At 35.9% G+C, this 24,896-nt stretch overlaps 1 protein-coding gene across 1 annotated transcript in view; it reads right to left on the minus strand.

The window, feature by feature from the left end:
• Nucleotides 1–24,896, minus strand: part of Unc13c (unc-13 homolog C (C. elegans)) — a 276,186-nt gene that overhangs the window by 134,109 nt on the left and 117,181 nt on the right. Inside the window, exons 10-13 of the mRNA XM_013010022.1 lie at nucleotides 15,639–15,808; nucleotides 13,042–13,157; nucleotides 11,627–11,790; nucleotides 2,443–2,599 (exon numbers count right to left, since the gene is read on the minus strand). Coding sequence (XP_012865476.1) covers nucleotides 2,443–2,599; nucleotides 11,627–11,790; nucleotides 13,042–13,157; nucleotides 15,639–15,808 — 607 coding nt within the window. The remainder of the gene's footprint in view (nucleotides 1–2,442; nucleotides 2,600–11,626; nucleotides 11,791–13,041; nucleotides 13,158–15,638; nucleotides 15,809–24,896) is intronic.

Below are 24,896 nucleotides of genomic sequence, written 5' to 3' on the forward strand. Positions count from 1 at the left end.
CTCCACAGTGAAGTTGAAACTGTTATATTTAACATACTTGACTCGGCAAACAGTGTTCTTTTTAATAGAGAAAAACACAAATCCACATGCCAAATCACTAATTTATGAAGCTGTAGTTTGAAGACCCCATTTGTTTTTTGACCCTTTGCTACAAGAAGTGATTTGATTCACAAAATGAAGTTTGTTATAACCATATTGCCTATGAAACCTCAAATGTACTAAAACCAATCTGCTTTTCCTTCTCTGGGTCAGCATGAAGCAAAAGAGCAAAATATCTAATTTTCCTCCAGGGAGCTTTCATGACCGATATTAATCATATCACCACATCATCTTTCTCAGAGGTAGAATAGCTCAGTGTTCCATAAGACTGGCTTATTTTCAGCAATGTAAACCGACAGGATATTAGAAGCCAAACAACTTTATAACAAATAAAGCTTTAGATTACAGGTAAAATTCTAAGAGCAAGGGTTCTGTTACTGAGATGAGAATTTGACAATAAAACTTCCCTGAAATCTGAAACATGGCCTCAACAGTATTTTGTTTAACTGCCTAAGGAATTTCCAGGTCCTGCAAGAGTCAATCTGTCTAACAGAAGTAGCTGCAGAGGTATTGATTACAGTATAAGTAGGGCAGGAGAAACAAAATTTTTTATATAATTCTTGAACTCTCTCTTTTTATACACTAAATCACTGTGTGTGTGTGTGTGTGTGTGTACATGTGTGAGTGTGAACACACCCATGTTCTGGTACTAGAGCTTGAATTTAGGGCTTGAGCATTTCTGTTCAAGTCAAATTTTACTCTACCATTTGAGCACAGCTCCACTTCTGGCTTTTTGTTGGTTAACTGGGGATGAAAGTCTCATAGACCTCCTGTCTGGGCTGGCTGCAAGTTGCAATCCTTGGATGTCAGCTTCGTGAGTAGCTAGGATTATAGGCCTGAGTCATTCTCATCATTTGTCAACCTCATTTTATCTTCATCATACATTTGAGAACACATTAGAAGCAAATTTATTACCATCATTGAGCAGACTGAGGTTTAGATGACTGAGAAACTTGCTAAATTACAATAAAAATTCAAACCCATCGCTCCCATCCCCCAAGGGCTTACTACTATTAATGTTTCTTTTAATTTGTCAATAACTTTCTCCTCTGGTTCATGGCAGTTACATTTTCCTCTGGTTGATTCTAACTCAAACTCACACACCTCACTCATGTGAAGGAAAGGGAAAAAAGAGAACAAGAGTAAAAAACAAACTTTTTTTTTAGAACATAAAAATTAAAAAAGAAAATACCCAGCCCTTTGAGGTTGGTTTGAGTCCCAGTTTCAGATTAAAAAAAAGAAGAAGAAGAAAACAGAGGCAGATTTCCTTTCTGATTAGCGTGTCTTTCTTTTAATTTCTGTGCCTCAAATCTTTCTATTCTAGGATACATATCCCAAAATTTGATTTTTGACCACAGACTCAACTGAAAAAAAGCATATATATATATATATATATTTATATATGTATACACGCACACACATACTCAATGAAACAAATTGGAAGGGCAATGGGAAAAATAACTATGTGGTCTTAGAAAGCACTTTTTTTTTTTTTTTTACAATGGATATAAGTTTTTTTTCCCCTGGATGCTTTTCTCTTTTCCTTCACTGGCTATGTCTTCAAAGACAACAAGTGCTGGTTTTACTGTGGATTTTATGGCCTGAAAAACTCTGATATAAATTCTCCCTTTTCCATCTCCACTGATTCTTAGTTTTGATTCTTCTCACTTTACTGGGCAATTAAAACTAATTTACATCCCATTTCCAGTCTTGAACCAATTTTGATTTTAATTTTATTATACTTGGAAAGAGTGAGTTTTATTGATGTGTGTGGCAGACAGACGTCTTAGAAGACCTAGGTTTCTCCTTTTAAAATATGCTTTTGATGTCTTCAAATAGTTCAGGTATACACTTTAATAAGGTAGAAGTAATTCTCTTGGGCTATTTCTATACCTACTCCTTTTTACTTGGAAGATGAACTGTTGCCATTACCAACCATAGAAACCAATGGGTGATGCAAATGGAGCCATTCAAACTCCAGGGAAGGCAGCCAAAGTCACTTTCCAGAAGACTAGTGAATATGAAATGGTAAACACTAAATTTGCATGCATGCACAATTCCCAACAAAGTCCTGGAAAAGATCTCCCAGTGACAGAGATTCAACCAATGAAGATTCATCTTGGCTGTTAAATCAAGTTATTTCACAGAAACCAATGAACTTTGAGCTACAATCTATTACAGTAATATAAATGCTACAACCTATTATAGTAAGATAAATTCCCCCAGCTACCCCTTTTTGCAAAAAGATTTGGGAGAGTTACTGGTTGTAAAGGCCCTTGAAAATGAATCCCCCTGGAAGCTGTTAGAAATTTTAATGTTAAAAAAATATATATATACACTCACACCAAAGTTAGTAGCAGCAAATCGATCTGAGGCAGAAACCTGGATGTTTGTTGAAATTGTTGTGTGAGCGTAGAAAGCATTTATATTTGCCAGCAAAGTACTCATGACTGCAGGGACACCAGGGCACATATATTTTGACGACAGGCATGAGAAGTGCCTGAAAGACAAAAAAAAGTATAAAGTGCTTTAAAAAACAGCAACAAGTTCATTTACATCACAGCCTATCTTCTTTTTAAAATTATTATAAAGGTGATGTACAGAGGGATTATAGTTACCTAAGTCAGGTAATGAACACATTTCTTTTTGGACAGCATCCACCACAGCCTATCTAAGGTCAGCAACTAAAAGTCATTCTTCTAGCTATGAAAAAGAGTAGAGAGCACCCACAAATGCTACCTGAAGCAGAAAACAATTTCAGCCTTTTGATCAACCTTTTCATTCATGAACGGAGTGTCTAGAATGTGTCTTTCCATGGGATTGTGGATAATTTCTCCCACCTTGAGAGTGCAAAATGCAAAGTATAATTTCCAAGTATTGGAAAGCAAAGACACAAGGGCCTCCATTTGAACCACTAGAATAAGTAGAATATGCTTAAACTGAGATAATTTTATTAACAAAAAGGGATTACTTGAAAAATTATAATGATCTAGGAGAACAAAAAAGCTTCCTTCTGTCCCTCAACCTGCCCACATTGATTTCAGCCCCTAAAATGCCATAATCCAGACAAAATGTTCTTTTATATCTGAATTTCTGTGTGTGTGTGTGTGTCACTGCTCCTTTGTATATGGCTGATGTTTGACTGCCTGAGCCATGCCTCTACTCTACCATTTTGCTGGTTATTTTGGATATAGAAACTCAAAGATTTTTCTGCCTGGTCTAGCTTTGAACTACAACCCTCCAGATCTCAGCTTCCTAGGTAGCTAGGATACTGGACATAAAATACTGATTCCTGGTTGGTAAGCCTTAGTATTATACATGAAAGCAGAGATGCAAGTGGCTCCCCCCTTTCATGGCACATTGATTGAACAAGTCAACCTTCTCACTTGATTCTAGTTTGTGGGGTTTTTTTTCCCAAGAAAGGAATACCTTCTACCAGCAATTCTGATTTCTAAGCACTAAGGAGACAAGATTTAATTAGGTACACTGATAAACAGTTAGAACAGATTGAATTGTGCCAGCTTTATGCTTAAAGACTTTCTTTTCAACTCTGGATAATAGCATCATTGATAATGTCAAAAGCATCCAGCATTCAATTCTATTTCTTCTCTCAAGGAAACTTGGTTTCATGTGGGCTGTAACAAAAGCTCTGAAAATTGAAAGCACAGCTTATGATAAATGTGAAAGATAAAATATGCATACAAGAAAGAAATGTGCAATATAGAATCTAATCCTATTTTACCCTCATATCTTAGTAATTTATCCCACACCTTAGCATCATGGTATTTGGTATTCTTGAAGGAATAACAACATAGAATATACATACGTACATACATATCCTGAATGACACTCAAAAATAAATGTGGGTGCAGAAAATTGTAGCTTTTCTTAGCTCTCATGTGGGCTATCTTGCCCACTTTATTTTTCATAGTACTGAATTATGATATAGGCTCAATTTTTAACATCGTTCTTTGAGAATAACAATTTATGCCATAGAAGCTACATGACTTATATAATTTAACTACGGAGATTAAATTATCAATGAGTGCTTCTTTAAGGTGAATTGTATATCTTTGAGTTTGTTATTCACTGGATTCTACCACGAATATTTATTTTTTTTAGCTTATACATCAACTTGATTCTCCAAGCCAACCTGAATGAGTTAAAAATACACCCCCTATCACTGCCAACTATTGTAGGAATCATATTCCTTCTTACATGTACCGAAACTCATGCTCAATAATGAGTTCTGGGTTGCAAAAGAGGATTTACTATTTGCACTTGTCTGTAAGGCTTTGTTACAACAAATTAAAGATACATATGAGTGTTACAAGAATAATATTTTTTAAAAAGAAAATTAGATATCCCTAGAGATATGCCATCAAATTTCTTTTTGTCAAAAATTCACAAGTAATTGTATTTGTTAATTCGCATCACAGGTTAAGAGCTATAGAATATACAGTGGGGAAGGTGGCATCAGGAAATATACATATATAGTAGAAAAAAGAGATACGGTAAAAAGAACAGGTAATTATCAAAATAAACTTTTGAGAAACTCAAAAGCTGGACTTTATTTTACTGAACTGGCGATCATGAGAATGAGTAGCTTTGTTCTAAGTTTAAGAGAAAGATTAGTGCCTAGAATGCAACCATGGGGAGGGGTTTGAACTCAAGGCCTTATGTTTTCTTGGTCAGATGGGGCTCTACCACTTGACCCATGTCCTCCAGCCCATATTTTGCTGGTTACTTTGGGGATGGAATCTAGAGAACTTTCTCCCTGGGTCGGCTTTAAACTGTGATCTTCCAGATCTAAACCTCCTCTAGAGTAGTGAGGCTTATAGGCATGAACCACTGTTGCCTGGCTAATCTCTACTTCTTTCACTGCTACCTGAAAGTTTTGGTGCTGGATCAAGATGGCAGCAGCACCTTAGAATTCCTTCAAACATAAATCATGGAGAAAAAAAAAGCCAGATAGGAAGCAGAAAGCCAGGGATCAGAATGGGCAGAATAGGGATCATGTAGGGGGAAGGAAGTGAATTATGGTAAGACTCTTAGAGAGTGAGGACAGAAATGATTGGATTGACAAATAATCATTATGATTCCTTCACAACATTATTGTTTCTGGAAAGACAGGAGTTTTCACCCAGAGGAAATGAGAAGCAAAGTGAGAGATGCCCAAAGATACCCAAGATTAAGTAGGTCAGGGTAGATTGTGGCAGATTGTGGCTCTCTCATGTGAACTTTGTGTAGCTTCCCTTGAGTTTTATGGTAGAAGCTGGTTGCTCAGGTGAATCTCAAAGTGACTCCATTGAGTTATGTACATATTGGAAGCAAAAACCAATGCTTTATAAGAAATGTTTGCATTACCTTGCTCATGTGATTGTAACCCCTCTGTACAGTATTTTCACAATAAAAAACTTATTAAAAATCAAACTGGCAGGTAGAAGAGGAAATGGACACTTCTTCCCTATTTCAAATACTGCTAACACTCATCAGGTACTGTAGTCAGAAAGTATTTGTAAAAAAAGATTTATTTGTAAATTTATACTGCCATGTTTCTTAATCAGTTAAAGTGCAGGATAGAGGTACATTCTGTATCATATAATTGAGAATAAACAAACCATGAACATGAGAGTATATGTATTTCCTCATTTCCTTTGGATCACATCTGTCTCTCTTCATTGTGACATGTTGTATGCATATCTGTTTCTTCTGCAATATGCATAGTTCTTATTTTCAAGTCCTCTTATCTAGATCATACTTAGCCTACTCACTTCCCATCCCCAGGATTTAACCAATAACTTTTTCTTGATCAAAATAAAGCAATATGAACTAAAGGAAGTGATGCAGAATCAAAGAGCAGAGGACATGGGCTCAGTAGGTACCCTGAATATGACAGTTTATGACAACATCCAATTACCTTGTGAGCATAGCAGGCAAGCTGTAATGATGATAGCTACTTTGAAGGTTAATAATGCTCTATTCATCATCAGTATACTGAGAGCAGTATTTGAAAATTTCCAGAACATTAGCCATGTATTCATCTTAGAGAACTGATGGAAATATTGCAGTTCTAAGTTAAAATTTAACAGGTAATTTCTAGGGTGGGATGGGCAGTAGATAGCTGAGTCACCACACCTTTTAAGCCTCGCCTGGAAACTTCAAAGGAAATAAAAAATGATTTCAAATCCCAATAGCACAGTCAACAATTTCCTAATACCTGGCAGGAATATTCCCTAATTTTATGGAAGTTGGTAAGACTGAGAAGTACCCACCACTTTACTAGTATCTAATCTACTAAACTGTTAACCTAACAAGAAAGACATGGGAAGGTATTTCTGGGGGCCATTCATTGTATTCTTCTGCATCAGAGATTTGGGCCTAGCTTGCTTCCCAGAAGGGCTGACTGACAATCAATCCTTATTCCACACAGAAAGAAGAGAGGCTGGAAGAACACCTGGGATGGTACACCCTCAGGATGATATATGTTCTGCTCCTAGCAAGACAAAATTCACAGGTTGCTCCTATTCTTCTTCTTCTTATGCTTTGAGACTAACTTAGAGCCTGCCAGTAGGAGCAGATGAATGTCTTTCCCCTGCCTAAAAGAGTACTACATTTGAATAAAGACATGGCAAAGAATGGAAAGTGTTTAGGGATTTGCCTTTCAATTTAAGGTCTGCTGGTGGATGCTGGCAGCACACAAGTGCTCTGTAAATATGAAAAAGAAACCCTTAAACTGCCAAAGCAAGCATCCTTGTATACTTTTAGGCCAATACATGCATATGTATGAGCATATTATGAATCTGTACATACTTTACAAAAACAACCAAAAATACCATGAACTCAATAGTGTCACCTCTGCCTAGAGTTTTAGATTTTTGTGATTGAAAAAAAATGTATACAGTACCTTTAATGCATACCATGAACTCAAATGGTCATTGTATCACCTCTGCCTGGAGTTTTAGATTTTTGTGATTGAAAAACAATGTATGCAACAAAGGAGGAGGCAATGATGCTTGATAAAAAATGTACTCATTACCTTGCCTATATAATTGTAACCCCTCTGTATGGTATTTTCACAATTAGAAAAAAGGAAAAAAAGAAAAACAATGTATGCAATATCTTTAATGCATGATTATCACATTGCTACCTTCTTTTAAAAATGTATAAAATATACATTAAAATATTGCTAATTCAACTTTTAGTGTACTTTTGTGTGTATGTGTGTATGTGTGTATGTATGTATGTGTGTGGCACTGTGTGTGATGTTTGTGTGTGTGTGTGTGTGTGTGTGTGTGTATGTGTGTATGCTGTGGGGCTTGAGAATTGGGTGCTGTCCCTGAGATTTTGTGCTCAAGGCTAGTGCTCTACCATTTGTGGCACAGCTCTATTTCTTGAATTTTTGATGGTTAATTGGAGTAAGAGTCTTGTGGGGTTTCCTGTCCTGGCTGGCTCTGAACTTTAATCCTTAGATTTCAGGTATAAGCCACTTGCTGGATGACCAGCAAAACAGTACTCTTACATTAACTTAGAAAAATAGAACTATCCAAAACTCATTTTAAAAATACTGTAAGAAAATTTTTACAAATAGGGTTGGTTGGAGGAAAGGTGACTATGATCAAAGTACATGTATGGAAAAGCACAATGCAATCCCTCAGTTTATACCATTAATATATACTACTTTTTTTAAAAAAAATTAAGTAGGATTATCACTGCTCAGTTGAAATTTTTCCATCTCTAAAATGGAAAGTCTAATCCTGATAGGCTATATCAGGCTGTGCATCTGAACATAGATAACATGTGTTGGTCACTTCTTCCTATCATCAGCAATGGACTGGTTGAAACCTAGGGAGTATATGCTTGAGGGAATCTGCCCTTTGCAGAACTCCCAGCTAAGGGGCTTCTATCCTACATAAAATTTGACAAAATGCTCTGCATTTATGTGCACATTCTTTTTATGTGTAGTTACACCCAAAACAAACATTTTTTTCTTGCTTCTAACCACTTGTTTTAAAAAAAAATTCCCTTTTTCCTTTTAGAGGCTACAGTTCCAATATTACTTACACTATTCTGAAGGGTGAACAGGATTAACAGTTAAAAAACAACAGTTTAAAATGATTGAGTGAATCCATCTTGCAAAAAACCTTTTAAAAAGTACCCCTTCAGAAAAGGAAAACAAAAAAAGGTCATAAAGTACTGCTGAAATTCCCAGAAATGTTTAGCATTCTTCTCCTCCCCTCAAAGACTTGATTTAAAAAAAACAATGGATTAACAATGTTAAAAGCACTTGTCTACACTTCTACAAGTAAACTGTCAAAACAATTTAACAAATGCCGTTTTATGCTCCCTGGGAAAAGCTAGACTAACAGGCTCAAAAATAATGCTTAAATTGTGAATAATATAGCATGAAACCAGTATAAAAACTGACAGAGTCCAATGGAACAGAGAGATCAGAAGTAAAGTGAAATGACAGCCAGTTGATTTTTTAACCAAAGTGTCAAAAACACAGGATGTAAAAAAAGGTAAGTCTTTGCAATACATATGCTAGGAAAAGTGGATATCCACATGCAGAAAAATGACACCAACCCTTATTTCATGCTATATAAAAAAATCAACTTAAATGTAGGACCTCAAAGTATGAAACTATGAGAGGAAAATAGGGAAATATAGACCTAAAGAAGTCATTCATTTGTCTGAGTCTCAAATTTACTTCCAGCTCCCCAAATGGTGATGCTGATGCCTAATTCATGTTTGTTTCCTCAGAACTATTACAAGAATGCTTATTTTATTTCTAGGATTTGCATTAAATGCAGAGAGTCCATTTAGCAAAGGGGAAAGCTTTATAACATTGGTCTGGCCAATGGCTATTTGGATATGAGCCCAAAGGAACTGAGAACAAAAGTAAAAATAAATAGGATGATATAAAACTTGAAAGCTTCTGCAGAACAACAAACATAATCAATGAGTGAAGAATGGGAGAAGGTAATTGCAAACTATACATATAATAAGCAGTTAACACTCCAAATATATAAATAACTAAACAGTCCAACAGTGAGAAAACATACATATCTTGAGACTTAATATCCATGGGCATATTGTTCTGAGGAGATCACCATTGATGAAATAGCACAAATATTTGATTTCAGTAGTCTAAACAGTCTCACATTCACCTGTACTATTTGTATGTAGTTCTGAGTATCCATAACACATAACCACATGAAATAGGCTACATTACTGCTATAAAAATTATGGTTGTGCATGACATTAATACTACTTATCAAAAACTAGATAATGTTGCGTGCTAGTTGTAGGTGTATGATTAATTTTCCCATGATGCCACCCAACTTTTGTCAGTGACATGTTGCCTCTCAACAAATCTAAAATTAATTTTATTTTACACTTCAGTACACTGACTTTTGTTTTGCTGGACATGATTGGCTTTGGGGAGGCATATTTTCACAAAAGTATTCTTATTTAAGTTCCCTGATAGCTGGGATAATAGCTGTTGAGATGGAGGTCTCATGAAGTTTTCCTAACTATGCCAGCCTCAAAATGCAGTCCTCTTGATCTTGGTCTCCTGAGGAGCTAGGATTATAGGTGTGTGCCTGTATTTTAGAAAGATGATTTCATTTGTTTGTTAGGTGGGTACAAATTCTTCGGTGCTTGATCAAGCACTTCTCTAAGCAGGAAAATTGTGCTCTCCTCCTTCCTCAAGAATGCTCTAGAATAAGGACATATTCTTTCATGCAACAAATAAGATGAATAATTGTGTCCTTATAGTTTTTTTAAAAGGTATGGTCTATGGTTTTTTTTAAAGGTAATACGTGCATTTACACTAAGCAGGAAGTATCTTGGAAGACTGGGAAATTGAATCTTAGTGAACATGTTATTTACCAGCCAAACAGGTTCAGCTCCCTTGCTATAAGGAACAATCTACGGAGAAAAAATTAATAATGTACTACCATACTCTCTGACTTAATCTACACTTCCTCTTATTTATTTCTTCTCCAAATCCATCTTCAAAGAAGTGGCAATGTACTTAAGGGAAAGCAAAGAACCTGCACTAAGCAGAAGATTATGAAGTCACCTGGGGATTTGGCTAAGCATACAGGGGTCTTTAAGCATCAAAAAGAAACTGCAATGTGAGTTGTTTTTATCCAATAGTATATGTAGGAAAATGTAGGAAAAGAGAATCAGGTTGTTTCTGTACTGGCCCAAACTTGCACATCCCCTTACTACATAGATAAGACATTGTTTTCTTTTCTTTTGTGCTTTTAAAAATTAAGAGGAAGTAGTTCTGAGATAAACTTGATATATGCAGTTCTACAGTATCTTCTTTTTGTTGTTGTTGGTGGTAGTTAATTAATTTGTGGGGATTTTTAAAACTTTTTTTATTGTGAAAATACTGTACAGAGGGGTTACAATTACATGAGCAAGGTAATGAGTACATTTCTTATCAAGCATTGTTGCCTTCTCATTTGTTTCTTGTGGTGAAAGCTCACAATAGGTTAGAAATCATGTTTATATAGTTCAATTGTTGAAGCATCATTTTGAAATTATGGTCAAAACATCATCGAGAAGTTGTATTTCACATCTGATTTAAAAATATCAGTTTCTAGGACTTTTCTAAATGTTAAAAATGGTTAATATGGTTTGTGCCAAAATGCTTATATACAAATGTTGGAGTTGATATCTGTATCAGCTTAAAAATTTCAAATTCTGTTTCATTTGCTTTTGGTACCTGAAAGTCTCTGACATCCAGAGATATACCATGATAAGCTGAGATGAAGTATAATTCTGAAAAACAACTCCTCTTTCTGATTTGCTCAACTACAATTGCATTGCATTTTTATCATGAATCTAGAACTGGCTATGTAACCTTATTCACATCAGGTCGTTAGTTTTGGCAGATGTCAAATAAGATAGTTCTCAAACTTAGAAGTATATGAGAATTACCTACATAGCTGGTTAAAACATAAAATGTTGGGTTCCATTTCCCAATTTCTCATTCAGGGGATCTGGTTGGTAGAGAATTTATATTTCTGTTCCCTAGAGCGTGCTGGGGCTAATCAAGAGAAGTGAACATGGTGATAGTGAATCATTCACTCCAAATACTTGAAAGTTATGCTCAATATAAAACACGTATAAGCTGAGCGCCTGTGCCTTACACCAGTAATTCTAGCTACTCAGGAGCCAAGAGCTGAGGATCACAGTTGAAGCCAGCCTAAGCAGGAAAGTTTTTGAGACTCTTATCTCCAATTAATTACCAAAAGGCTAGAAGTGGAGCTATGGCTTAAGTATTAGAGCACTGAACATGCATACCTGCATGCATGCAAGCATGCGTGTGTACACACACGCACCACCACCACCACCAGAAATAAAAACAAAATAAAAACAAGTACAACAAAATGTAGCCCTCTTAAATAATATGCTTCATTTGAATGACAGGAAATGAGATGAATGAGTTTTCTCTTTAGATTTCAACAGACATTTCAGACCACGTATTTTTTTTTTTTTTAGTACTTACGTCATAGCCTGATAAATGGATTCAATCCCGTAACGCATGGCAAATTCATCAACTATTTCTTGGGAAGCATCATCAAAGAAAACCTTCCAGGCTTCATCTCCTTTGACCTCTGGGATCTTCACTCCACCATTAGCTTTCACTTCAGTCAAGTAATGGAACAGATTCTGAAAGCAAGTGGGTTATCAATTGTTCAGTGTGTCCTCAGAACAGACCTAACTGTAAGTTTCAGTAAAATATACTTGTATACAGTTACTTTTAATACTGTGCCAATATCTAAAAGCAATAGGAATATCCTGAATATTTTGTCTCATAAAGTCTGCCTTTACTGTTGTCTAGGACTATATACGATCAGAAATTTTAATAGTTTGTATCCATCTAGCAATTTCCAGAAGGAAGTAAAAATGTTTGTATATAAAAATATTTTGCAATCATGGACTCTGAGTAAATTATAGTACTCTGGTTGAATAATATGAGGTTGGATACACTGACACAGAATTTAGTTAAATGAATGGTATAAATGGGCTTTATCTGCAAAATGGCAAGATTAGGGTAATGGATAGAGGCTCAAAACAAGTTTCTGAGAATTTTGTGGTGGGGAAAAAAATCAATATTCTCAATTCTTTTCTTCTAACAGGTTTGAAACTACAGTATGGATTTAGCTTGGATCAAGTGAAGATGTGTTTCTTGGATTCTCTCTTTTTCTGGTTCTTGAACCAGGAGAAAAAGATTTCTGCAAAGAGAAGCTTAAAAGCACAAATCTTCTCTTCCTATGACCAGAGTAGCAGAACCAATGCTTTGGTTCTCACAATTAAGCATATTTGGAACCAATGCTTAATTTTGTAATTAAACATTGGTTCTGTAACCAATTACTGTAATGAATAATTAAAATGGTCGTTCTCATATTCTTTTTAGTAAAATGAAGTGCAAAGATTCACATATACCAAATATCCACAGGTTTAAATTTTCACAGATGTGTTTAGGGAAAATAATAAACAAAATAGCAAAACTGCCTTTTTAATGTCTCTTAGGGAAAGGTACTTTATCTGTTTGAAGTTAGTCCCTCATCTTTTTGCTATATGGGTCAAGTATCCTTTTCATCAGAGAATTCTTCAGTGAGAGCTCTAACCTTCCTGTCCAATACAAAGCATCTAAAAGAAACCCAAGATACTAATTAAAGGGACCAGGGGATCAATGAGTCTTTCCTATATCATCTGTCTCATGAATATATTCTAAAGTCTCATTAAAGAAAAAGGGTCAATACAGAAGACCAGCACAATGTAGAGTCAGAATCCAGCCACAACTCCATAAACCCAACTCCATGATAAAACCAAAACAAAACTTTACTACTCTGTCTTATGATCCACCATCAAGCATATTTTCTTTAGTATGCTTTATCTTTAATAAAGTATGTTTACCTCATGTAAACATGTATATTGTATATGATATGGAGCAACTTTCTCCTCTCCTTTTATTTCCACATTGATTTTCAACCGAATGGCTCCTGATACAGCCGACTTATCTGTCCGTTTCTCTGATGAAGCAATAAATAAATAAATAAATAGTATGTGGTTATTTATGTCACTTATAGAAGATTTCTTATTCAAGTTCTCAAAACATGTAATAAAAAGCATATATGCGTATAACCTACTGATTTTTTTAGATCCAGTATAATGATATAACCATGGTGATTCACAATTTAAAATATGTCCTTATTATGTCACAGTAATTGTTAAACTATCTTACAAATTTTTTCCAAATAGAAAATGTCAATCACAAAAAGATATTGTCCTTTCATATTGGATATGCATGCATGTGATCAGTTTATATAGTAAAATTAATGTGGCAATTAAAAATAAGAGGACTAAAGTTAACCTTCAGAAAAACTAAAGGATTTTCACTTACAATCTCTCAATGCTCATGTTCTTTTTTTTTTCTGGACTGGTAATAATGAAACAAGGTTCTGGGTAACCTCCACACCAAGCACAACAAAATAATTTTTATTTTTAGTGATTCATAGAATTATAGTCGGTAGAGAGCCTTTGTAGATTCACAAATATTTACAAATATTACATATAAACATGTATTATGTATATAAATATTAATTGATGATTTAAGCGGAATCAATATGCTGTCAATTCATTCAAAGTATGCATTTGTATGTGTGTGTGTTTGAGAGAGAGAGAGAGGGGAAGACTGATATGTAGATCTGACAGAAATAAAAGCCTACTCACAAAATTTCTGGAGTGTGAATATAGTATGGGTCTAAGTTTGATACATTCCACAGTTAAATATACAGAAGTTAGGTTTACATTTTAATAAAGAAAACTACGATTTAAGCAAATTAACACAAAATCTATGCTGGAAACTCCTTTGATTGGCCACATTGATTAATGCAACTACATTTTTTGTTAGATTCGATGTACATATGTGACAATGGAAACAGGTAACTTGAGGGAATTAGTGGGGTTGGGACAGATGAGGGAGAATTATGAAAGTCATGACATCGATCAAGATGCATTGTACTCATAACCTAAAATGTTGGATTGAAACCCCTTTGTACAATTACTTAAAGATAAAAATAAAGTTGTAGTTAAGTCATGAAGCCACTTTCCTCTTGTGGCATGACTGCTGATGTCTCATCTTACTATTTAATCATCACTGGGTTGTAAAGACTCTTTTCTGACAGTCCTAGGACCATGCAATTTTTTCCTGCCAGCAGAGAACCTTTGATTCTCAACAAACAGTAATCCTTGGCTGGCCCCCAAGAGAAATGCAGTTCCTGGCATCTGCATGCCACCTGCCTCTTTTCAGAGTTTCAGGGGAACTTTATTGTTCTTTGGATTTTAACTATTATTATCCCAACTGTTCTACGGGAAGGAGATTCTGAGAGGATTGACAGGGCCTGTGTCCAAGTCTTTCTTTGTGTGGTGGGATGAATTCTGAGCAGGGAAGTTATACAAAGAACTTTACACAGAGCTAAGAAAGCTGAAATTTGCTTTTCTCCTCTCTCCTTCTCCCCCCGCCACTTTTTCCCTCTTCATTACCTCCCCCCACCTCAGGTTCAACAATGAGAGCACAACACTGTTAACTGAAGATCAATTGTCAAGGCCAACCATTGTGCTGAATTATAATTTCCTCGCTAGACAAAAAGAGTTTCAGCATGAAAGCTAGACAGCTGATTTTAGTAATAGCATGTTGGAGTTCTTCAGCAAACAAATATAACTCATAAATGTGTTGTTTAAAGAACAAACGAGGGATTTCTGTTCTTAGAACTTTACTAAGTCAAGGATATGCTCACTAAGAAGGGAGACAAACAATTTATGCATAGGTAAACCTCTTTCGCTAAAATATAATTTGTGACTATTACATAGGGTCAAGGGCCTATAGTTTTCCTGACATCTCAGCTTTCATATATAAAGTTATTTAATAATTTAAACAAATGTGGGAAGATACTCATTGTCACTTAGATTAAAAATTCGACTCCAATATTATAGAAGTCCTAATCCTCTTTAAGGAATATTTCTTTTAATAAAATATACCTGGTAATGACTTTGTAGTCTAGTTGATCATTAGTGCCCAGATTAAGTTAAATCTGTTTCCTTCTTTAAATTATTACATAATTTAGACTTGCATTAACTCTGTGAGAAACCCTAGATTTACTTTTTCAACTATTATATTATTTCAAGTTTGCAAGTAATAAAAATGCCAAGAGCAGTCTTTAAGCTGCTAAAGCATATTGGTGAGCTAAGTGATGATTCTTTATATCACTGGGGCTGTGACAACTTTTGAGTCATGATCATCATTCCTCAAAAATTTAATTAAGACATTTCAGAGTGTGTGATTAAGATGACTTTGGATCATGTTCTTCACAGAAAAACACTGATGCTGCTGCTAGGTTATTTTTCAATTCTAATAAAAATCATATACGGTCATCAGTTTTGCTCAAGGCCAGGCTAGGAATATGCCACCAATATCCTGTAATTTTAAGTTATTTTTAAGTAGATATAATCACCTAAGTTGTACCAGACATCCATTTCTCCACTCAGCGTTCTTACTTCTACAATTGTTTGTCCCAGAAAATCATCGGATTCCTTTTTGAAATGTTGCTTGACTCTGGATTTAATGTCATCATCTTCATCCCACACTCTGACTTTGATTCGATCTGTGGAGTTATGGCATTCACTGAAAATAAATGAGCATAAGTTAGCAACCATGGGAAACTGCTCTAAAATTCCATCTGATGTCAGCAATTTATTGTAAATCTGTCTAATCCAGAAAGGCATGTGTATTGCATTATAAATGGAATTCTCCACTGATTTACTCCAACCACTGGATGCCACAGAAATACAATATAGGTATATTGACTAGTTCAATAATGTTAATAAGGAGAAAATCCTATTAATACCATTCTGTCCTATTTCTGAGAACTAAATTAGTTATAGTCAAATGTGGGTCAGAGATGTTTGCCTGGGGTATTTTCAATTATGACACAATTCCTATTTTGCAACAATTATCTTGAAGAACATATCTATACTCAGGAAAATTCTTCATCAAAATATAAAGCTAATTTTATTGCAATAGACATGGTAAAGAAGACTTTGCAGAGTAGAAGTACAGCAGACCATTGACATCTGAAAGTACATGGCTCCAAGAAGATCATCACTAAGGAAAAATCAGGAGTGCTCAGGACACATAGTATTTGGTCCTATGATTAATTTCTCCTGTAATGCTACCCAACTTGCACCAAAGACATGCTGTCTTTCACTGCATCTAAAATGTTTATTTTGTTACTTAAATCAAGCACATTAAGTGACCACTTTGGCTTCAGAAATAACCATAACTTTTTAACTGTCTTTTTTGGCATAATTTTCACAAAATGAAGGGCAGAGAAACACTTAGCTAATGAGACAGCAACTTCAACACAACTGACCATAATGCATGACTAACCAAGAGCTTGATTCCACATCAATTCTGAGTTGTATAATGCATATGTGGGAAATTAACATTTTAGTTTTAAACCTCCTTCCTTCCTTCCTTTCTTTCTCCCTTCCTTTCTCCCTTCCTTCCTTCTTTTCCTTTCTTCCTTCCCTCCTTCCTTTCCTTTCTTCCTTGTTTCCTTCCTTCCTTCTTTCCCTGCCTTCCTTCCTTCCCTGCCTTCCTTCCTTGCTTCCCTCCCTCCCTCCCTTCCTTCCTTCCCTCCCTCCCTCTCTCCCTTCTTCCCTCCCTTCCTCCCCCCTCCCTCCTTTCCTTCCTTCCTTCCTTTCTTTCCCTACTTCCTTTTTTCTTTTCATTACCATTCTTAGTCAAAACTGCATATAATAAATCCACAGGCAAGGTTGGCTTACTAAACAGTAATATGCAAAACCTGATAATCTACTAATTCAAGTAGGCTCGTTTCTCATTGCTGTGACAGAATACAGAAGAAAAATCAACTACAACAAAGGAAGTTTTGTTGAGCCCTGTGATGTCAGAGGCTGGAGTCCATGATTGGCTGACTCCATTGCTTTGGGCCTGAGGTGGGGCAGACTATCACCACAGAGGGGCACAGAGGAGCAGAGATGCTCACCTCATGTCAGCTGGGAAGGAGAGAAAGAAAGGACAAGGCCAGGATAAGATTTATCCTTCAAAGGCATGTCCCCAACTAGTCCCCAATTATATATATCTATATCTATATCTATACACACACACACACACATACACACACACATATATATATATTACTGTACAGAGGGGTTACAGTTACATGAGCACATTTCCTATCAAGCATTGTTACCCCTCCTTTGTTTTTCCCCTACCATTCCTTCCCTCCCCACCTCCCTTCCCTTCCCACCTCCCCAACTCCTCCTTTCCCTCTCCCTGCCCCCTGAAATTGTAAAGTTCATTTTCAACATAGTATCTTGTACATCTCATTGTTACAACGGGTCGATGTGTATCCCTATTTCTGCACTTTGTTATTTCCTTTCCCCTCCCCAAATTAGAAAAAAAATGCATATACAAGATGCAGGGCACCGGAATCAAATATAGTGAAAACAGGGGTTATACATGGGGGAAGAACATACAAAAGAAACAAAAAAAATCACATGGTACATTATGAATACATTAAATACAACAACAAGAAAGATAAAACCACTTGTGTCCCTATCTTGGGGTTTATTTTGCTTACCATTATCTTATATGGTCATATGTACATAGCTTTTGACCTTTTCTGTTTGTCCTAGACATATATTAGTTATTGCAAATAAGGGAAACTATAGTCCCCAACTTTCTAAAAGCCCACTGGGCTATGAGTTCATATGGATCCATTGATGGTCTTTGGGTCCTCAGGCTCCACTGGTCTCTTGATATCACCCCCTGGGGATCAAGCCTTCAGCATACGAGGATGCTTCCTATCCAAACCAAGGCATCCAGTATACATATAGGACTGTCCAATCAAATAGAACTGGATTAAATTTACTGAAATTTTGAAGGATTTTAAGATACTTCAGTGTTATTCTTACATTCTAGTCCATCTTTCAATTGTAGCTTTCCTTCACCTCTTTAGCTGAAGCAAACTATGTACATTATAACTTTATCTGATCTTATAATGTCTTTAATACACTTTCTCCTATGCTTTGCATTCTGATATGGTAATTTATGAAATATTTTCTTACTGACTATAAACATCTTGCAAGATGGGTATTACTGCCTCCATTTTATAAACAAAGTGAGATTCACCAAAGTTTTGGGGAAGAAAATAACAGATCCCAACCCTGTCACTCAAATGAGATAAATAATTTTTAATAGAAAATCACAGTAGCAAGGAGATTTAGATGACAAAATCTTTGGTAGGTTATCCAGAATTTATATTTAAAATGGCTGAGATTTTAATGTCTTTGGTCTTTAAAAATATAGATAGAAGTAAAAATGCAACCACTTGTCTGTTTACTCTCATCTTGTCTCAGGAAAAGATCCAAAGAAAATCTTATAGTAGCAGGAAAAATAACTTATGAGCTTAACACTCAACACAGTAGAAAAGCCAGAAAGATGTTCCCTTTGCTAGCTTTTTATAAAATAAGACACCAGAGTGCATACAAGCCCTTAAACACAAGAGATTTAATTAATTTTTTAACCTGAGAACAGCAGGCAAAATAAGTAGAGAACGATAGGATAATAAAGATTGGTAAATATTTTGTAATCAATTTCTTTACAGGAAATATCCTGTTTCACTTTGATGAGACAATGTATATGTGCATATACATATACATTCACCTAAATACAATTTGTGAAAATAGTTATATACATAAAACTTCAATGAAATCCATTTTTTGTTTTTAGTTATTTACTTATTTTTTTTTTTACTTATTTAAAGGTGATGTGCAGAGGGATTACAATGACACGAATCAGGTAATAAGTACATTTCCCTTTGCACAGTGCCTTCTATTCCCTCACTGTCTCCCAGTCCCTCCTTCCCATCTCCACCCTCGAGTTGTGTAGTTCACTATTATCAGTATCCAGTGCACTCAACTGGTGCACTTTTCACTTTCCCCCCTCAAGTTCTACACCTTCCCGAAGATAAACATGTGAATACACCATACATAAAGAAAACATTGTGTATATACAATATATAACACATATAACCAGATGCTTACTGATGCAGTTTAGTTTCTATACATTATATATTATATATATACATTATGCAGTAAAAAGAGATAATACAATCTTTCCAAATAGCTACTTGAAATAACTCACACAGTAACTTCAGACATTGGCACTTTGACCTTTCCAGTGATCCCTGAGGCAGCTAATTGCTTATGAAGCAACCTTTTCTCTGCATAAACTTGCCGGAGTGGACACTGCTATTTGCAACTGAGAATGTCAGCTATAATAATAACTTCAGAGGCACGGAAAGGGCTCCAAGTGACAACCCTAAAATATAGAACTGACTCTGGAGAAGATGCTAGGGCAGATGGAAGATTTAATTGCCCTGGGTTACTGAGCCAATGCATTTTGATACAATATGCAAGAGCAGAACAGCTGGTCCAGCTGTGCTAGCTGTATATCTGACTCCAACCATGCCAAGGCATCTTCTTGAGGGAATAGTGGAATAGCATTCAGTGGGCTGGCATATACTCTTACAGAATCTTGATACCTTCCAAATCCATACTGTAGTCAATGCTCTCAAACTTGAGCTGGATGAATCTGTAAACAGAGGTGAAAGGCAGCACAGTTTTGCCAAAAGAGGTTCGCTCTCTTGCATCCTGCCGTGTAAATTGACTTGAGAATATCATAATTTGGAACCCCGCAAGGTGGAGAAAAGCTGGCTGCTTTTGTGTCCAAAAAAAAAAAACTATAGCTAGATAAGCAGAGGCTTCCAAGTGCAACTTTAAATAGAGATAAAATTGTTGCTCCTGGACATTTCTAGAACTTTCCTTTTTTAGGTCTCTGAGAGGCTCAGAAGGGGAAATTAGTGGTGAAGATCAGATTAAAGGTGTTGTGTTCTCACCCTAGCATATTACTTTGCCAGGCCTGAGGGTTAAAGGAGACAAATTAGAACACAGAAGCCAACAGCTAAGAGTTAAAACTTCCAGTCTTATGTGGTTACTCACTCATAAAATAGTCTTGAAAGCCTAATGAAAGTGTAAGGTCCCCCCACCCCCAAAAAAAAGAAATTAAGAAAGAAAGAATAAAAGAGAGAAAGAAAAAGAAAGAAAGACAAAACTGGATATAAGGGTCTCATGTATGGTAGAATTCATGTATATTTTTTATAACTTTCTGTTACAATAAAAATTATACTTCAAAATATCTTCTGGTAACTGTACATAATCTCATTTCAACTGAGGCAGGAAGGTAGAGCATTGATTTAAAAACCTATGAGCCACAAACCTCTAAGAGCCATTTGGAAACAGCCTTTCAAAGAGTAATTAAATTCTCAACTTACAGCCTAATTCCTTAAACTCTGACCCACTAAGTGGAAATACTATAGACACTCAGCTTTCACATTTCCTCTGACTGATTTAGTATGAATGATGTAACCATTTCCATTGCCATATTGGTTTTGAATTGGTTACTGAATCCCTAACCCTGCTATTTCTGAGTATTTTGACTTTTGTTATAGTAGATGGAAAAATCCATAACTCTGTAACAATTCAGAGAAACTTCCCACTTGTTTTTTGCATCTTTTATTTCTGAGGATATCACAATAGGCAGCCCAGGTTGGCCTTGAACTTGTGATTCTCTGTCCGCAGCCTCAAAGGGCAACAATTATGGACATGAGTCACCATGCCCTGCTTTCACAGGACATTTATTATGGTAGTTAGTAAAACAACAACTGGCATTTTAAGTTTTCTCCAAGATTTCCTTTGTAGTATTTGGGTATTATAAATTTATGTGTAAGTTAGTGACATAAGAAATGAGAAAAAATGAAATTACATTATTAGCATGTTTTCTTTAAAAAGGCAAAGTGATGCAAGAAAGTTCACGTGCATTAAGGTATACATAAGAAATAATAAAAATGAAATTACATTGTTAGTATGTTTTCTCTAAAAAAGTCAAAGTGATGCAAGAAAGTCCATGTGCATTAAGGTATCATAGAGTCAAAAGGCAAGGAATGCTCATTCCCCTAGACCACATTTCAACTATCACAACTAGATCACAAAATACCATATAATCTTTATAACTAATGATTTCTCCTTATATATAGTGTCATGGCAGGCTAAACAAATAGTTTTGGGTGTGTGTGTGCTGGTACTAGGGTTTGAACTCAGAGCCTGGGTGCTGTTCCTGAGGTTTTGTTTTGTTCTTTGCTCAAGACTGGTGCTCTATCACTTGAGCTACAGCTTCACTTTGGGCTTTTTGGTGGTTAATAAGAAATTAGAGTCTGTCACATTTATCTGGCTAGGCTGGCTTTAAACCTCAATCTTCAGATCTTACCTGCCTGAGTAGCAAGGATTATGGTTTGAACCATCTGCACCTGGCTAGGATAAATTAATTTTAGTGGCTGTTTTGTGAGTTGTTAAAATAGTATTAAAAATTAAATAACACAAAAATACTGATAATGAAAACAATGTTTAACAATATGAAACAATTGCTAAAATATTAAAATAGTATATAATCCTAATATAAGATATAAACTTAACTCAGTAATTATCAGTTACTATCAAATAATAAAAATAAAAGTTTTGCTTGCTCAAGCAAATCTTTAGTGTTCATTGTGCTGCAAAGAGAGATACAATCTAGAAAAAGCAGGAAATTGTCCTCTGAAGTAAGCAAAAGAGATGTGTGTGTGTGTGTGTGTGTGTGTGTGTGTATGTGCATGCACACATATATGTCACTTGGTACATCGATAGGCAAATAAACTTCCATGTATATGATTAGAGATATAGATGTCAAGATTTTTTACAATGATTATTTTCTTTTTTCTTTTTTTGGGGGGGGTCTGGTCATGGGGCCTGAACTCTGGGCCTGGGCACTGTCCCTCAGCTCTTCAGCTCAAGGCTAGCGCTCTACCACTTGAGCCACAGTGCCACTTCCAGCTTTTTTTTTTCCTTTTCGCTTATGTGGTGCTGAGGAATCAAACCCAGGGCTTCAGGCATGCAAGGCAAGCACTCTACCACTGAGCTACCTTCCCAGCCCTACAATGATTATTTTCATAGGATTTAATCTGAATTTGGCACATAATAAATTATGGAGAAGCACTTCTGGATATTGGTTATGAAAGAAGGCTCAAGTAGATTATTCATGGTATCTGAATATGACCTCAGACCAAGCCCAACCACAAAAGAATGGAGAAACGGCATGTGATGGTATATCCCCACAATGCAAAATATTTTAAAAACATGTTAGTACTATAAATGAACAGTACTAAAAATGTTAGTACTATAAATGAATAACCTAGAGAGATATTACAAAATGTATAAAACTCAGAAAGAATCATGCTAATTGCACAAAGCCATTATCATATTTAAAATGTGTGAATGGCATTGTAGGTCTACCACACCATAGTAAAATTGGTCTGGTTCTACCATTTGTTAATTATTATATTAGTTCACCTCTCTAGGCCTTAGTTTTTAAATGCCTAATGATGGTATTAAGTAACTGATATGTGTGTGTCAGAAGAGCACACAGACCATATAGATATCATGGACAGTAACTGTGAATATCTGTTGAAAGAGTGCAGTCACTCTTTAGCCTCACATTTAGTTGATGAAGTCTGTATTTTTAGTCTGTCTTCCACAGTTGCATTCCATGAATCATGTGGAAGATATGAAAATGGCTAACTTCCAAGACAGAAATGCACTTCCTAAGAAAATGTAATGTGTGCGTTCAGTTTGCCTTTCTTGATAAGCTTTGTTAAAATAACTGCTGAAAATGGAAGCTCAAAGAAGAAAAATACGAGATTGCTGGGAGCAGGTGGAGCTATTCACAATTCTATGTAAACTAAGAATGATGGACAGGAAAGTACAAAGTCCCATTAGGGGCCAGAGAAACCAAATGCCATAGGATGTTCCAAGCGGCAGCTCACAGGTCAGAAAGAAGAGCTGCTGGGAGTCAGCCCAGACTCTTTTATTTTTTAACTTCTTTATAGTGGTATTAGGGTTTCAATTCAGGGCCTCACAAGTTGCTGAGCTGGCACTCTAGCACTTGATCTATGACTTCATCCATGCTTTTAGCTGGTTATTTTGGAGATGGAATCCTGAACATTTTTCTGCCCAAACTGGCTTCAAACCTTGATCCTCCAGATCTCAGCCTCCTGATCATCTCGCAATACAGGAGTGGGACAACAGTACAGGGCCCCAGTTTATCTCTTTGATGATGAGTTCATGTCCAGGACTTGGCTGTGCTCTAAAGAAGGGATATATGCTCCAACTCAAAGTTCTTTCTACTGTCCAGTAGGAAGGCAGCTCTTTTTATTGTCCAACTTGATGGTCAATCAACACAGATTTGGATGTTTAGATGATTCAGAGTTTGACATACATGATATTTTCTAAATGGATATCAGTTGTATATTTACTGCACATGCACAGATAGATTTAAACTGGGCACCAAATTTAGTCATGATGCACCTGCTCACTTCTGTACCCAATGCCTACAACCATCCATGAAATATCAGATGCGCATGACAAGCAAATCTCATTCAAGACATTAAGCCTAGGTTGTTCATTTTTACCACTGTACCACTGTACTGCAGGATTCTTACGAATCCTTTTAAACTGAAACCTGACTCACCCAGGGGAACAAAAGAAGGATGCACCCTACTCCTCTTAGTTACAAACTGTAGAGTGATAAAACATACCGCCCCTTACCTGGTTAAGAGAACCCAATTACATATATATATATATATATATATATAAAGTACGTATTTATAAATGTATGAATTCAGTCAAAAGCAGTCAGAAGTCAGTCAATACCAGAAAACACTCTTGGGAATTTAATATGGATATTACTTAAACTATGATAAAACTAGAGAAGGATGGGAAGCTGCTACATAGTCTCTGCTGGAAGAACATAGGGATTATTATTAGACCCTGGAAGGTGAGGATACAAGCACATGGAAGAGCTGAGAGGTAGGGGTAGACCACAGAAGGACTCCAGCTAACGTGAGCTTGAATGATAAAGAGAGACCTAGACCTATGGGGGTGCCTGACCTCTAAGGCAAAAAGTATCTGGGTATCTCTCATTTTCTGACATTTGATATATCTGTAGTTCCTTCTCCTGGATAAAATTAATGTGCAAGGGAGTCTGGAAAAGATAGCCTGCAGAGTTGAGTTCCCTGAGATACAAAGAAGTAAGAGAAACTTTAGGGAGTAAGTAGAAGAACAAACAGATCAGCACATATGTCAGATCTAGGTAGAAAATGTTACAGAGCTGCCTAAAGCTATTATATTTAGTCTGGACCTTCCAATATTTCTTTGCCTTTTTTTGAAAGGTCTTAACATATGCATCTTTTCTGTTTTGTTTTGTTGTTTATGCTTTATTTTTTTGAGGCAAGGAGATGGAGTTCTTGGTACATAGCCCAGGTTGGCATCAAACTTGCAATCCTCCTGCTTCAGTCTCCTAAGTAGCAAAACCATAGGCATGCATCATTGTTCCTGGTTTAGCATTTGAATCCTTTATACATAAAATTCTTAAAATACTAAAGGTATTTTTTTATTTGCATTTCTTTTTTTTAATTTTATTTTATTTGTGAACATGCTGTACAGAGGAGTTACAATTACATGGGCAGGATAATGCGTACATTTCTTACCAAGCATTGCAGCCTCCTTTGTTTACCCTTCACATCCCTTCCCAGCCT

The sequence above is a fragment of the Dipodomys ordii genome, unplaced genomic scaffold, assembly GCF_000151885.1.
Source record: "Dipodomys ordii isolate 6190 unplaced genomic scaffold, Dord_2.0 Scaffold11, whole genome shotgun sequence".
NCBI lineage: Eukaryota > Metazoa > Chordata > Mammalia > Rodentia > Heteromyidae > Dipodomys > Dipodomys ordii.